This window comes from Panulirus ornatus, chromosome 61 (genome assembly GCF_036320965.1).
Source record: "Panulirus ornatus isolate Po-2019 chromosome 61, ASM3632096v1, whole genome shotgun sequence".
In the NCBI taxonomy this organism is placed as follows: domain Eukaryota; kingdom Metazoa; phylum Arthropoda; class Malacostraca; order Decapoda; family Palinuridae; genus Panulirus; species Panulirus ornatus.
The window spans coordinates 6,240,349-6,255,094 of record NC_092284.1 but is presented as its reverse complement, the minus strand read 5'-3'; the positions used below and the strand labels follow the sequence as shown (position 1 = coordinate 6,255,094).

The 14,746-nt window shown below is 47.5% G+C and overlaps 1 protein-coding gene across 1 annotated transcript; it reads right to left on the bottom strand.

Moving 5' to 3' along the window:
• Nucleotides 1–1,552: 1,552 nt before the first annotated feature.
• LOC139767412 (probable alpha-ketoglutarate-dependent hypophosphite dioxygenase) lies at nt 1,553–13,937 on the bottom strand. Its single transcript, XM_071696761.1, has 5 exons — nt 13,608–13,937; nt 8,165–8,427; nt 6,653–6,829; nt 4,055–4,270; nt 1,553–1,784 (listed from the first exon to the last, which is right to left on the bottom strand). Exons 2-5 carry the CDS (start codon nt 8,345–8,347, stop codon nt 1,554–1,556), a joined length of 807 nt encoding a protein of 268 aa, XP_071552862.1. The 5' UTR covers nt 8,348–8,427; nt 13,608–13,937; the 3' UTR covers nt 1,553.
• Nucleotides 13,938–14,746: the final 809 nt, after the last annotated feature.

Sequence of the window (14,746 nt, the reverse complement as noted above, 5' to 3'; positions counted from 1 at the left end):
AAAAAAAAAAAGATTGTTTATATTTTACCTTTTATTCAAATTTCATATTGGAATGAATGTCAATTTTTTACTTCATCTAACTTTATTTCTTGTAATATTTCTTTAGCAATAATGATGATAATAGCAATAATAATGATAGTAATAGTGATAACAATATACGATTTTCTAACTTTAATGGAGCCTCATAACATGGAGACACAGACACAGTAAAGACGGATGAACAGCGACATGACGCTGGTGGTCATCTGATGATGTTTACAGTGGTTGACAGAGGGGCTCTTCTTGTAGCTGGGATGCTGTTCTGGTGCCGAACTAGCCACTCGGGGACGAGGGATCTTTGGTGGCAGGAGGTGATGGTGGCGATAATTATATAGTACAGAAGGTTCTTCCCGAACTGTCAAGTGAGGTTCAGTTGATGATTGGAGAGAGTTGAAGGGAACTCGTGTTTTCGGTGCCTCTCTGGTGGTGTAAGAAGGAGCAAAGATGATCTTGCATATCCTTCTCTGCATCTAGTCTAGTAATCCCTGTCGTGTGGTGGATAGGGAAGATGACCAGGCGGGGCAAGGATAGGAATAGTTGGACAGATGGTCCTGTGTTCTGCCATAGGGAGTCCAAATGTCTAGTGACAATGGAAAATGTACAGACGATAAATGAAGGATGTGGTGATGGGGTTAACATGTTCCTTTCCAACTTAGGTTATGGTTCATAGTGATACAGAGAAGCTTGATGGACTGAAGACCGTGGAGTGGTGCTGGGGTCTAGTGAGACAGTAGGTGGGTGGGACAGGGTTGGAAGCTTGATGGGCTGAAGAACCTGGAGTGGTGCTGGGGTCTAGTGAGACAGTAGGTGGGTGGGACAGGGTTGGAAGCTTGATGGACTGAAGACCCTGGAGTGGTGCTGGGGTCTAATGAAACAGTAGGTGGGTGGGACAGGATTGGAAGGTTGATGGACTGAAGAACCTGGAGTGGTGCTGGGGTCTAGTGAGACAGTAGGTGGGTGGGACAGGATTGGAAGCTTGATGGACTGAAGAATCTGGAGTGGTGCTGGGGTCTAGTGAGACAGTAAAGGGTGGGACATGATTGAAAGCTTGATGGACTGAAGAACCTGAGACAGTAGGTGGGTGGGACAGGATTGAAAGTTTGATGGACTGAAGAACGTGGAGTGGTGGTGGAGGTCTAGTGAGACAGTAAGGGGTAGGACAGGATTGGAAAGTAGCCTCATGTCTATAACAACCGTCTTGGCGTGGATGATGGGAAGGTCCACAACTGGTGATCAACACAACTGTTACCGTCGGTGGGAGGTGTTGACCTCGCTGTGACCCCTCACACCTCACTCACCCCACATGTGGGTACCTCACTATGAGGCGTTAGTACGTTGCGTCACCATTACATGTCAGCAGTTTGACCTTAACTGACCTAGGTCAAGAGGTCATCACACTTGTCAGAGAGGGTCATTATGAGGCCACAGTCCTAGGGTCAGTATAGCCTCCTTGTACAGGTCATAACAGTATGTGACCTCGTGTGTATGATGACCTGGCCTGGCGGAGGTGATGATCATGGACGATCCTCACTTGGCTCCTTGTGACGTAGCTGTGGAGGGAGAAACACGTCTCTGCTGACGAGGGAAGTCTGCCCACGAAGCACCATCGTCTGACACGGACGTGGCTCCTCGTCTGACGCTGGCTGGTCGTCAGCTGCCGTCAGCTGCATTAGGAACATACGTCTGGCTGACGAGCTTGTGTTGACGTACGACCCGTGGATCAGCAGGTAGGAGAAGATGACCACCTGCAACACAAGGTCAGGGTGTCACTAACGGGTGTGACCTGCAACACAAGGTCAGGGGTCACTAGGGGGTGTGACCTGCAACACAAGGTCAGGGGTCACTAGGGGGTGTGACCTGCAACACAAGGTCAGGGGTCACTAGGGGGTGTGACCTGCAACACAAGGTCAGGAGTCACTAGGGATGTGTGACCTGCAACACAAGGTCAGGGGTCCTAGGGGGTGTGTGACCTGCAACACAAGGTCAGGGGTCACTAGGGATGTGTGACTTGCAACACAAGGTTAGGGGGTCATTAGGGGATGTGACTTGCAACACAAGGTCAGGGGAGTTCACTAGGGGGTGTGACCTGCAACACAAGGTCAGGGGTCACTAGGGGGTGTGACCTGCAACACAAGGTCAGGGGGGGGTCACTAGGGATGTGTGACTTGCAACACAAGGTCAGGAGTCACTAGGGATGTGTGACTTGCAACACAAGGTCAGGGTGTCACTAGGGGGTGTGACCTGCAACACAAGGTCAGGGTGTCACTAGGGGGTGTGACCTGCAACACAAGGTCAGGGGTCATTTCACGCTGGTATGGAAGACAATGTCAGGAAGCAACACCATGTGATTTACATCATCAAAGGTCAACAACAAAATAATGTTGACCAGTAAACATACAACATTATAGTGTTGAGCCAGGTGTATGTTAGGTACGTCCAGCTATGTATGATGTATGTTAGGGAGGTCCAGCTATGTATGGTGTATGGTAGGGACGTCCAGCTATGTATGATGTATGTTAGGGAGGTCCAGCTATGTATGGTGTATGGTAGGGACGTCCAGCTATGTATGATGTATGTTAGGGACGTCCAGCTATGTATGATGTATGTTAGGGAGGTCCAGCTATGTATGGTGTATGGTAGGGACGTCCAGCTATGTATGATGTATGTTAGGGACGTCCAGCTATGTATGGTGTATGGTAGGGACGTCCAGCTATGTATGGTGTATGGTAGGGACGTCCAGCTATGTATGACGTATGGTAGGGACGTCCAGCTATGTATGATGTATGGTAGGGACGCCCAGCTATGTATGACGTATGGTAGGGACGTCCAGCTATGTATGGTGTATGTTAGGGACGTCCAGCTATGTATGATGTATGGTAGGGACGTCCAGCTATGTATGATGTATGGTAGAGACGTCCAGCTATGTATGATGTATGTTAGGGACGTCCAGCTATGTATGATGTATGGTAGGGACGTCCAGCTATGTATGACGTATGGTAGGGACGTCCAGCTATGTATGGAGTATGGTAGGGACGTCCAGCTATGTATGACGTATGGTAGGGACGTCCAGCTATGTATGATGTATGGTAGGGACGTCCAGCTATGTATGACGTATGGTAGGGACGTCCAGCTATGTATGGAGTATGGTAGGGACGTCCAGCTATGTATGACGTATGGTAGGGACGTCCAGCTATGTATGACGTATGGTAGGAACATCCAGCTATGTATGACGTATGGTAGGGAGGTCCAGCTATGTATGATGTATGAGGTATTGACGTAAAGATAAGTCCATTTCTGACTCTACATGACTACATCAGCTGACTCTACATGACTACATCAGGTAAATCTACATAACTACATCAACTAACTCTACATAACTACATCAGCTGACTCTACATGACTACATCAGCTAACTCTACATAACTACATCAGCTGACTCTACATAACTCCATCAGCTGACTCTACATAACTACATGAGCTGAGTCTACATGATGACTACATCAGCTAAATCTACATAACTACATCAGCTGACTCTACATGACTACATCAGCTGACTCTACATAACTACATCAGCTGACTCTACGTGACTACATCAGCTAAATCTACATAACTACATCAGCTGACTCTACATAACTACATCAGCTGACTCTACATAACTACATCAGCTGACTCTACATAACTACATCAGCTGTCTCTACATAAGTGCATCAGCTAACTCTACATGATGACTACATCAGCTAACTCTACATAACTACATCAGCTGACTCTACATGACTACATCAGCTAAATCTACATAACTACATCAGCTGACTCTACATAACTACATCAGCTAAATCTACATAACTACATCAACTAACTCTACATGATGACTACATCAGCTGACTACATATCGACATCAGTTAACTCTACATGATGACTACATCAGCTAACTCTACATAACTACATCAGTTAACTCTACATGATGACTACATCAGCTGACGGTTGTAGAGACAGTATGCTGGTGTGTCGTCCTTACCTGACCTTTCTTCAGTGTCAGTGGCGTTGCTTTCTCCAGTGGGAACTGCTGAGGATCCAGGTAATGCCAGGTGGTCTCCGTGCTACAGTCAGGCTGGGGGCCCAGTTTGTGGGTCCCTGGGTACACACACAGACCACCGTTGGCAGGGCCCGCGTCGTCCAGGCTGATGAAGACTGCGATGGGGGAGTGGTTCTTGTAGGGGAAGTAGTGGTAGTCCTGTAGGTGGGAGGTAGTGGTTACTGTCTTGTAGGGGAAGTAGTGGTAGTCCTGTAGGTGGGAAGTAGTGATTACTGTCTTGTAGGGGAAGTAGTGGTAGTCCTGTAGGTGGGAAGTAGTGGTTACTGTCTTGTAGGGGAAGTAGTGGTAGTCCTGTAGGTGGGAGGTAGTGGTTACTGTCTTGTAGGGGAAGTAGTGGTAGTCCTGTAGGTGGGAAGTAGTGGTTCCTGTCTTGTAGGGGAAGTAGTGGTAGTTCTGTAGGTGGGAGATATAGTCTAGTGGTAGTTGTGGTAGTGAGCCGTGTGCTACAGTGGTGGTAGTTGTGGTAGTGAGCCGTGTGCTACAGTGGTGGTAGTTGTGGTAGTGAGCCGTGTGCTACAGTGGTGGTAGTTGTAGTAGTGAGCCGTGTGCTACAGTGGTGGTAGTTGTGAGCCGTGTGCTACAGTGGTGGTAGTTGTGAGCCGTGTGCTACAGTGGTGGTAGTTGTGAGCCGTGTGCTACTGTGGTGGTAGTTGTGAGCCGTGTGCTTGTAGTAGTTGTGAGACGTGTGCTACAGTGGTGGTAGTTGTGGTAGTGAGCCGTGTGCTACAGTGGTGGTAGTTGTAGTAGTGAGCCGTGTGCTACAGTGGTGGTAGTAGTGAGCCGTGTGCTACAGTGGTGGTAGTTGTGAGCCGTGTGCTACAGTGGTGGTAGTTGTGAGCCGTGTGCTACTGTGGTGGTAGTTGTGAGCCGTGTGCTACAGTGGTGGTAGTTGTGAGCCGTGTGCTACTGTGGTGGTAGTTGTGAGCCGTGTGCTACAGTGGTGGTAGTTGTGAGCCGTGTGCTACAGTGGTGGTAGTTGTGAGCCGTGTGCTACAGTGGTGGTAGTTGTGAGCCGTGTGCTACTGTGGTGGTAGTTGTGAGCCGTGTGCTTGTAGTAGTTGTGAGACGTGTGCTACAGTGATGGTAGTTGTGGTAGTGAGCCGTGTGCTACAGTGGTGGTAGTTGTAGTAGTGAGCCGTGTGCTACAGTGGTGGTAGTAGTGAGCCGTGTGCTACAGTGGTGGTAGTTGTGAGCCGTGTGCTACAGTGGTGGTAGTTGTGAGCCGTGTGCTACTGTGGTGGTAGTTGTGAGCCGTGTGCTACAGTGGTGGTAGTTGTGAGCCGTGTGCTACTGTGGTGGTAGTTGTGAGCCGTGTGCTACAGTGGTGGTAGTTGTGAGCCGTGTGCTACTGTGGTGGTAGTTGTGAGCCGTGTGCTACAGTGGTGGTAGTTGTGAGCCGTGTGCTACTGTGGTGGTAGTTGTGAGCCGTGTGCTACAGTGGTGGTAGTTGTGAGCCGTGTGCTACAGTGGTGGTAGTTGTGAGCCGTGTGCTACAGTGGTGGTAGTTGTGGTAGTGAGCCGTGTGCTACAGTGGTGGTAGTTGTGAGCCGTGTGCTACAGTGGTGGTAGTTGTGAGCCGTGTGCTACAGTGGTGGTAGTTGTGAGCCGTGTGCTACAGTGGTGGTAGTTGTGAGCCGTGTGCTACAGTGGTGGTAGTTGTGAGCCGTGTGCTACAGTGGTGGTAGTTGTGAGCCGTGTGCTACAGTGGTGGTAGTTGTGAGCCGTGTGCTACAGTGGTGGTAGTTGTGAGCCGTGTGCTACAGTGGTGGTAGTTGTGAGCCGTGTGCTACAGTGGTGGTAGTTGTGAGCCGTGTGCTACAGTGGTGGTAGTTGTGAGCCGTGTGCTACAGTGGTGGTAGTTGTGAGCCGTGTGCTACAGTGGTGGTAGTTGTGAGCCGTGTGCTACAGTGGTGGTAGTTGTGAGCCGTGTGCTGCAGTGGTGGTAGTTGTGAGCCGTGTGCTGCAGTGGTGGTAGTTGTGAGCCGTGTGCTACAGTGGTGGTAGTTGTGAGCCGTGTGCTACAGTGGTGGTAGTTGTGAGCCGTGTGCTACAGTGGTGGTAGTTGTGAGCCGTGTGCTACAGTGGTGGTAGTTGTGAGCCGTGTGCTACAGTGGTGGTAGTTGTGAGCCGTGTGCTACAGTGGTGGTAGTTGTGAGCCGTGTGCTACAGTGGTGGTAGTTGTGAGCCGTGTGCTACAGTGGTGGTAGTTGTGGTAGTGAGCCGTGTGGTTGTAGTAGTTGTGAGACGTGTGCTACAGTGGTGGTAGTTGTGAGCCGTGTGCTACAGTGGTGGTAGCTGTGGTAGTGAGCCGTGTGGTTGTAGTAGTTGTGAGCCGTGTGCTACAGTGGTGGTAGTTGTGAGCCGTGTGCTACAGTGGTGGTAGTTGTGAGCCGTGTGCTACAGTGGTGGTAGTTGTGAGCCGTGTGCTACAGTAGTGGTAGTTGTGAGCCGTGTGCTACAGTGGTGGTAGTTGTGAGCCGTGTGCTACAGTAGTTGTGAGACGGGAGTACCACAACCCACCTGGTGCATGGGGAAGGCTGAGCCGTGGTTGGGAGGTTTCCAGTGCGCCTTGGTATGATGTAGGAGGATGTTGTAGGTAGCCATGATGTCTTCACAAACATCAAGCAATGGTTCATGTAGCAGTAGACGTGTGAACACGGCCGAGTGTAGCTGGAGCCCGTGTACCGTGAACACCTCCTGTTAATGCAACATCAACACTACTGTTAATACAACAACAACACTACTACAACAACACTACTGTTAATACAACAACAGTACTGTTAATACAACAACAGTACTGTTAATACAACAACAGTACTGTTAATACAACAACACTATTGTTAATACAACACTACTGTTAATACAACAACACTACTGTTAATACAACAACACTACTGTTAATACAACAACACTACTGTTAATACAACAACACTACTGTTAATACAACAACACTACTGTTAATACAACAACACTACTGTTAATACAACAACACTACTGTTAATACAACAACAGTACTGTTAATACAACAACAGCACTGTTAATACAACAACAGTACTGTTAATACAACAGTAGTGTTAATACAACAGTAGTGTTAATACAACAGTAGTGTTAATACAACAACAGTACTGTTAATACAACAACAGTACTGTTAATACAACAGTAGTGTTAATACAACAGTAGTGTTAATACAACAACAGCACTGTTAATACAACAACAGTACTGTTAATACAACAGCAGTGTTAATACAACAGTAGTGTTAATACAACAACAGTACTGTTAATACAACAACAGTACTGTTTCTCTTCCGTTTTCCTCTGTTAAGTTACCTGTTGAACTATCGTTAATGTTTATATCTTCCTTTGCCCTACTGTTGTGTCATGTCTCATACCTCACGTCTGACCTGACCTGACCTGACCTGACCTGACCTGACCTGACCTGACTTGACCTAACTGAACCTAACCTGACCTAACCTAACCAGAAGGTTATAACTAGAGTTGTAAACATATAAGACAGAGACAGACAGATGTGGGAGATGGTCTAGATACAGAGAGAGACGGAGAGAGACAGAGAGAGACAGAAACATATATAGAGAGACAGAGAGAAACAGAGAGAGAGATACAGATGCAAACAGAGAAACAGAGAGACAGATACAGAAAGAGACAGAGAGAGACAGAGACATATATAGAGAGACAGAGAGAAACAGAGAGACAGAGAGAGACAGAGACATATATAGAGACTCAGAGAGAAACAGAGAGAGAGAGATAGATACAGATACAAACAGAGAAACTGAGAGACAGATACAGAGAGAGAGAGAGAGAGAGAGAGAGAGAGAGAGAGAGAGAGAGAGAGAGAGAGAGAGAGAGAGACAGAGAGAAACAGAGAGATAGATACAGATGCAAACAGAGAAACAGAGAGAGAGAGAGAGAGAGAGAGAGAGAGAGAGAGAGAGAGAGAGAGAGAGAGCCAGAGAGACAGAGAGATACAGAGAGATACAGAGAGAGATACAGAGAGAGAGAGAGCTACAGTACTGACCGTGGTTGTAGTATCTTGTCCCCTCCATTGTCCCCCCCATGTCCCCTCCGTGTTGTGGTGGGAGAAGACATCGTTGTAGGCGCTGGTCAGCTCCTCCAGCTGACTCTCCGTCAGCAGGTCCAACACCAGGTAACCTTGGCTCTTGTACAACTCCTTCTGCTCCTCCGTCAGCACCTTCATCATCACAACTACAACTGCTGCTACAGCACGAACTACAACTGCTGCTCCAGCACGAGGGGTCACTCACAACTGCCTCGTTGGACCTTGTTAACGACCCAACAACTCCAACAATTAGTACTGAATACACACACACTGCTTTATGATAGCTGACTTGTTGTGGTTGTGCTGTGTTATGGTAGAGGAGGTTGTGCTGTGTTATGGTAGAGGAGGTTGTGCTGTGTTATGGTAGAGGAGGTTGTGCTGTGTTATGGTAGAGGAGGTTGTGCTGTGTTATGGTAGAGGAGGTTGTGCTGTGTTATGGTAGAGGAGGTTGTGCTGTGTTATGGTAGAGGAGGTTGTGCTGTGTTATGGTTGTGCTGTGTTATGGTAGAGGAGGTTGTGCTATGTTATGGTAGAGGAGGTTGTGCTGTGTTATGGTAGAGGAGGTTGTGCTGTGTTATGGTAGAGGAGGTTGTGCTGTGTTATGGTTGTGCTGTGTTATGGTAGAGGAGGTTGTGCTATGTTATGGTAGAGGAGGTTGTGCTGTGTTATGGTTGTGCTGTGTTATGGTAGAGGAGGTTGTGCTGTGTTATGGTAGAGGAGGTTGTGCTGTGTTATGGTAGAGGAGGTTGTGCTGTGTTATGGTAGAGGAGGTTGTGCTATGTTATGGTAGAGGAGGTTGTGCTGTGTTATGGTAGAGGAGGTTGTGCTATGTTATGGTAGAGGAGGTTGTGCTGTGTTATGGTTGTGCTGTGTTATGGTAGAGGAGGTTGTGCTGTGTTATGGTAGAGGAGGTTGTGCTATGTTATGGTAGAGGAGGTTGTGCTGTGTTATGGTTGTGCTGTGTTATGGTAGAGGAGGTTGTGCTGTGTTATGGTAGAGGAGGTTGTGCTGTGTTATGGTAGAGGAGGTTGTGCTGTGTTATGGTAGAGGAGGTTGTGCTATGTTATGGTAGAGGAGGTTGTGCTGTGTTATGGTAGAGGAGGTTGTGCTGTGTTATGGTTGTGCTGTGTTATGGTAGAGGAGGTTGTGCTATGTTATGGTAGAGGAGGTTGTGCTGTGTTATGGTAGAGGAGGTTGTGCTGTGTTATGGTAGAGGAGGTTGTGCTGTGTTATGGTAGAGGAGGTTGTGCTGTGTTATGGTAGAGGAGGTTGTGCTATGTTATGGTAGAGGAGGTTGTGCTGTGTTATGGTTGTGCTGTGTTATGGTAGAGGAGGTTGTGCTATGTTATGGTAGAGGAGGTTGTGCTGTGTTATGGTTGTGCTGTGTTATGGTAGAGGAGGTTGTGCTGTGTTATGGTAGAGGAGGTTGTGCTGTGTTATGGTAGAGGAGGTTGTGCTGTGTTATGGTAGAGGAGGTTGTGCTATGTTATGGTAGAGGAGGTTGTGCTGTGTTATGGTAGAGGAGGTTGTGCTATGTTATGGTAGAGGAGGTTGTGCTGTGTTATGGTTGTGCTGTGTTATGGTAGAGGAGGTTGTGCTGTGTTATGGTAGAGGAGGTAGCACTACAGTCACCTGGTGATGGATACAGGATGTATTAGACCAATACAACAAGATACAGGATGTATTAGACCAATACATCAAGATGCAGGATGTATTAGACCAATACATCGAGATACAGGATGTATTAGACCAATACATCAAGATACAGGATGTATTAGACCAATACATCGAGATACAGGATGAATTAGACCAATACATCAAGATGCAGGATGTATTAGACCAATACATCAAGATGCAGGTTGCCCACTACACTGTTGTGTCAGTAATAATGGTCAATAATGAAGACCAAATCTCTGATGAGAGATCAGTGTTGAACAACGATAAGGGTTATCATAACCCGATCATAACAAACAAACAAACAAACCCCGGTTATCACTGTTGCTCTCAGACTCACGTAACCCAACCTGCACTCGGGCTAACAACAACAACAACAACAACAACAACAACAACAACAACAACACTTTCATTGATCAATACACATTGCCTGTCATACGATACGTTACCAGGCCTTTTATGTAGTCGTGGTGTGGTAGTATTGACCTGGGAGGGTATAAGATGGGTCGTGGTGTGGTAGTTTTGACCAGGGAGGATGTAAGAAGGGTCATAGTGTGGTAGTATTGACCTGGGAGGGCATGAGATGGGTCGTGGTGTGGTAGTTTTGACCAGGGAGGATGTAAGAAGGGTCATAGTGTGGTAGTATTGACCAGAGAAGATGTAAGAGGGGGTCGTGGTGTGGTAGTATTGACCAGGGAAGATGTAAGAGGGGGTCGTGGTGTGGTAGTAATGACCAGGGGAGATGTAAGAAGGGTCGTGGTGTGGTAGTATTGACCAGGGAAGATGCAAGAGGGGGTCGTGGTGTGGTAGTAATGACCAGGGAAGATGTAAGAAGGGGTCGTGGTGTGGTAGTATTGACCAGGGAAGATGTAAGAAGGATCGTGTGGTGTGGTAGTATTGACCAGGGAAGATGTAAGAGGGAAGTCGTGGTGTGATAGTATTGACCAGGGAAGGTGTAAGAAGGGTCGTGGTGTGGTAGTAATGACCAGGGAGGATGTAAAAAGGGTCGTGGTGTGGTAGTATTGACCAGGGAAGATGTAAGAAGGATCGTGGTGTGGTAGTATTGACCAGGGAAGACGTAAGAGAGGGGTCGTGGTGTGGTAGTATTGACCAGGGAAGATGTAAGAAGGATCGTGGTGTGGTAGTATTGACCAGGGAAGACGTAAGAGAGGGGTCGTGGTGTGGTAGTATTGACCAGGGAAGATGTAAGAAGGATCGTGGTGTGGTAGTATTGACCAGGGAAGACGTAAGAGAGGGGTCGTGGTGTGGTAGTATTGACCAGGGAAGATGTAAGACGGATTGTCGTGTGGTAGTATTGACCAAGGAAGATGTAAGATGGGGTCGTCGTGGTGTGGTAGTATTGACCAGGGAAGATGTAAGGGGGGGGGGGTGATCGTGGTGTGGTAGTATTGACCAGAGAAGATGTAAAATGGGCCGTGGTGTGGTAGTATTGACCAGGGAAAATGTAAGGATTGTCGTGTGATAGTATTGACCAGGGAAGATGTAAGAGGGGGGGGGGGGGTGATCGTGGTGTGGTAGTATTGACCAGGGAAGATGTAAGAGGGGGTCGTCGTGGTGTGGTAGTATTGACCAGGGAAGATGTAAGAGGGGGGGGGGGGTGATCGTGGTGTGGTAGTATTGACCAGGGAGACTGTATGTAGACCAATTTAACTTTGCTGCGAAGTTATACTCTGTAAGTAATCCGGGAGTTTCACGGTAAAATAGCGCTTATCTCTACCGTGTTCGGCAAAATATCCCTACTGCCTGTAAGATTACAGGAGTGAGAGTAAATGGCTTTGATCCTGAACAGTATAATGTAAATGGCCTTCAAATGGCTTTGATCCTGAGCAGTATAATGTAAATGGCCTTCAAATGGCTTTGATCCTCAGCTGTATAATGTAAATGGCTTTCAAATGGCTTTGATCCTGAGCAGTGTAATGTAAATGGCCTTCAAATGGCTTTGATCCTGAGCAGTATAATGTAGATGGCCTTCAAATGGCTTTGATCCTCAGCTGTATAATGTAAATGGCCTTCAAATGGCTTTGATCCTGAGCTGTATAATGTAAATGGCCTTCAAATGGCTTTGATCATGAGCAGTATCATGTAAATGGCCTTCAAATGGCTTTGATCCTGAGCAGTATAATGTAAATGGCCTTCAAATGGCTTTGATCCTGAGCTGTATAATGTAAATGGCCTTCAAATGGCTTTGATCATGAGCAGTATCATGTAAATGGCCTTCAAATGGCTTTGATCCTGAGCAGTATAATGTAAATGGCCTTCAAATGGCTTTGATCCTGAGCAGTATAATGTAAATGGCCTTCAAATGGCTTTGATCCTGAGCAGTATAATGTAAATGGCCTTCAAATGGCTTTGATCCTCAGTTGTATAATGTAAATGGCTTTCAAATGGCTTTGATCCTGAGCAGTATCATGTAAATGGCCTTCAAATGGCTTTGATCCACAGCAGTATAATGTAAATGGCCTTCAAATGGCTTTGATCCACAGCAGTATAATGTAAATGGCTTTCAAATGGCTTTGATCCTCAGTTGTATAATGTAAATGGCCTTCAAATGGCTTTGATCCTGAGCTGTATAATGTAAATGGCCTTCAAATGGCTTTGATCCTGAGCTGTATAATGTAAATGGCCTTCATCCGGGGCTGTATGGTGATAGTTTACAGGTAAACCAGTAGGTAGTGTAAACAAGCCACGTAAACAAGTGATATCGAGTCTGGGGTCATGATAATGAGGTTGTTTATGTAGTCTACATGTAAACACAAGCTGGAGGTGATCAACATGTGGTCAATAAAGGTTTGGTAAAGTTGTTGTGATCATCTGTAACTCGGGGACGAGGGATCTCTGGATGCAGGAGGTGATGGTAGCGAGGTTGACCCAGTAGTGACCACCCCAGACTCTCAGGTGAGTTCCAGGTTGTAAAACCAGTGTTGTGAGCTGGTCTGGGTGCATGTTGTGAGACGGTAAGAGTCGTCTTGTCTTCTACAACCACTTGTAGACCACTTGTCTTCTACAACCACTTGTAGACCACTTGTCTTCTACAACCACTTGTAGACCACTTGTCTTCTACAACCACTTCTACAACCACTGGCTAGCAGCCCCCGTTGTGACGCGTTGGTCAGACGGAGATGGAGATGTTGTGCAGTTGATGTGTGGAGTGCAATGTACAGACAACAGTAGGTGGATTTGATGATGATGTTCATGTCTTCCTTCCACCGCACTTTATCGTCCACAGCGATACTGACGAGCGTGATGGACTGAAGACCCTGGAGTGGTGCTGGGGTCTAGTGAGACAGTAGGTGGGTGGGACAGGATTGAAAGCTTGATGGACTGAAGAACGTGGAGTGGTGCTGGGGTTTAATGAAACAGTAGGTGGGTGGGACAGGATTGAAAGCTTGATGGACTGAAGAAACTGGAGTGGTGATGGGGTCTAGTGAGACAGTAGGTGGGTGGGACAGGATTGAAAGCTTGTTGGACTGAAGAACCTGGAGTGGTGGTGGTGCCTAGTGAGACAGTAGGTGGGTGGGACAGAATTGAAAGCTTGATGGACTGAAGAACCTGGAGTGGTAGTGGGAGTCTAATGAGACAGTAGGTGGGTGGGACAGTGTTGGCAGGGTGTTAATGCGTGTTTGCACACCTCTACATCTACTAATCAACTCTGGTAATCACAATCCATTTTCTTTGCATAACACGAAAACATGGATCGTGAACTTACGGTGGAAAATGTTGGTGTGTGACGAAGATCCACTTGTTACGTAGTGGACCAGGGGTCTGTGTGGTGGTGTGGCCACTGGCTGACGAACTGTGGTGGTGTGTGGCCACTGGTTGACGAGCTGTGGTGGTGGTGTGGCCACTGGTTGACGAGCTGTGGTGGTGTGGCCACTGGCTGACGAAATGTGGTGGTGGTGTGGCCACTGACTGACGAGCTGTGGTGCTGATAGTGTGGCCACTGGCTGACGAGCTGTGGTGGTGTGGCCACTGGCTGACGAACTGTGGTGGTGGTGTGGCCACTGACTGACGAGCTGTGGTGCTGATAGTGTGGCCACTGGCTGACGAACTGTGGTGGTGGTGTGGCCACTGACTGATGAACTGTGGTGGTGGTGGTGTGGCCACTGACTGATGAACTGTGGTGATGGTGTGGCCACTGGCTGACGAGCTGTGGTGCTGATAGTGTGGCCACTGACTGACGAGCTGTGGTGGTGTGTGGCCACTGACTGACGAGCTGTGGTGGTGGTGTGGCCACTGGCTGACGAGCTGTGATGGTAGTGTGGCCCCAGTGAGTGTGGTCTGGCCTACATCTACTTGCTTGCTGGCTTGGCCACCTGTTGCTACTCGCTCACTGCTTTAGCTTCTCCTGACGTGGACCTGATAAGATAAACCAACACTGGTTTTAACTGGTCAGCAGTGCTGACGACGCCTCACTGATAGTGAAGATGATAAGTAAGACAACGTAACATTGTGGTCAACACTCCTGCAACATCTTGGGATAATATGTAGTCATTATTGTACACTGGGAGAGCTCACAACACACCTCTTCACCCAGGTGGACTCCACGTTTCCCTGCTGTTACATGTAGCGCTTCTCTTGGCTCAGAAGCATCTGGGAAAGAGTCCTTGGCAATTATACTCATAGATATACTCATAGATATACTCATAGATATACTCATAGATATACTCATAGATATACTCATAGATATACTCATAGATATACTCACAGATATACTCATAGATATACTCATAGATATACTGTCTTGTAGATGTGGACATGTGTGAGGATTGGTTACTGAACTGGCAAGTAGTAGACTCTCTGTTTTCTACATGTGGACTGGTATAGATTGGTCATGGGATAATGTAG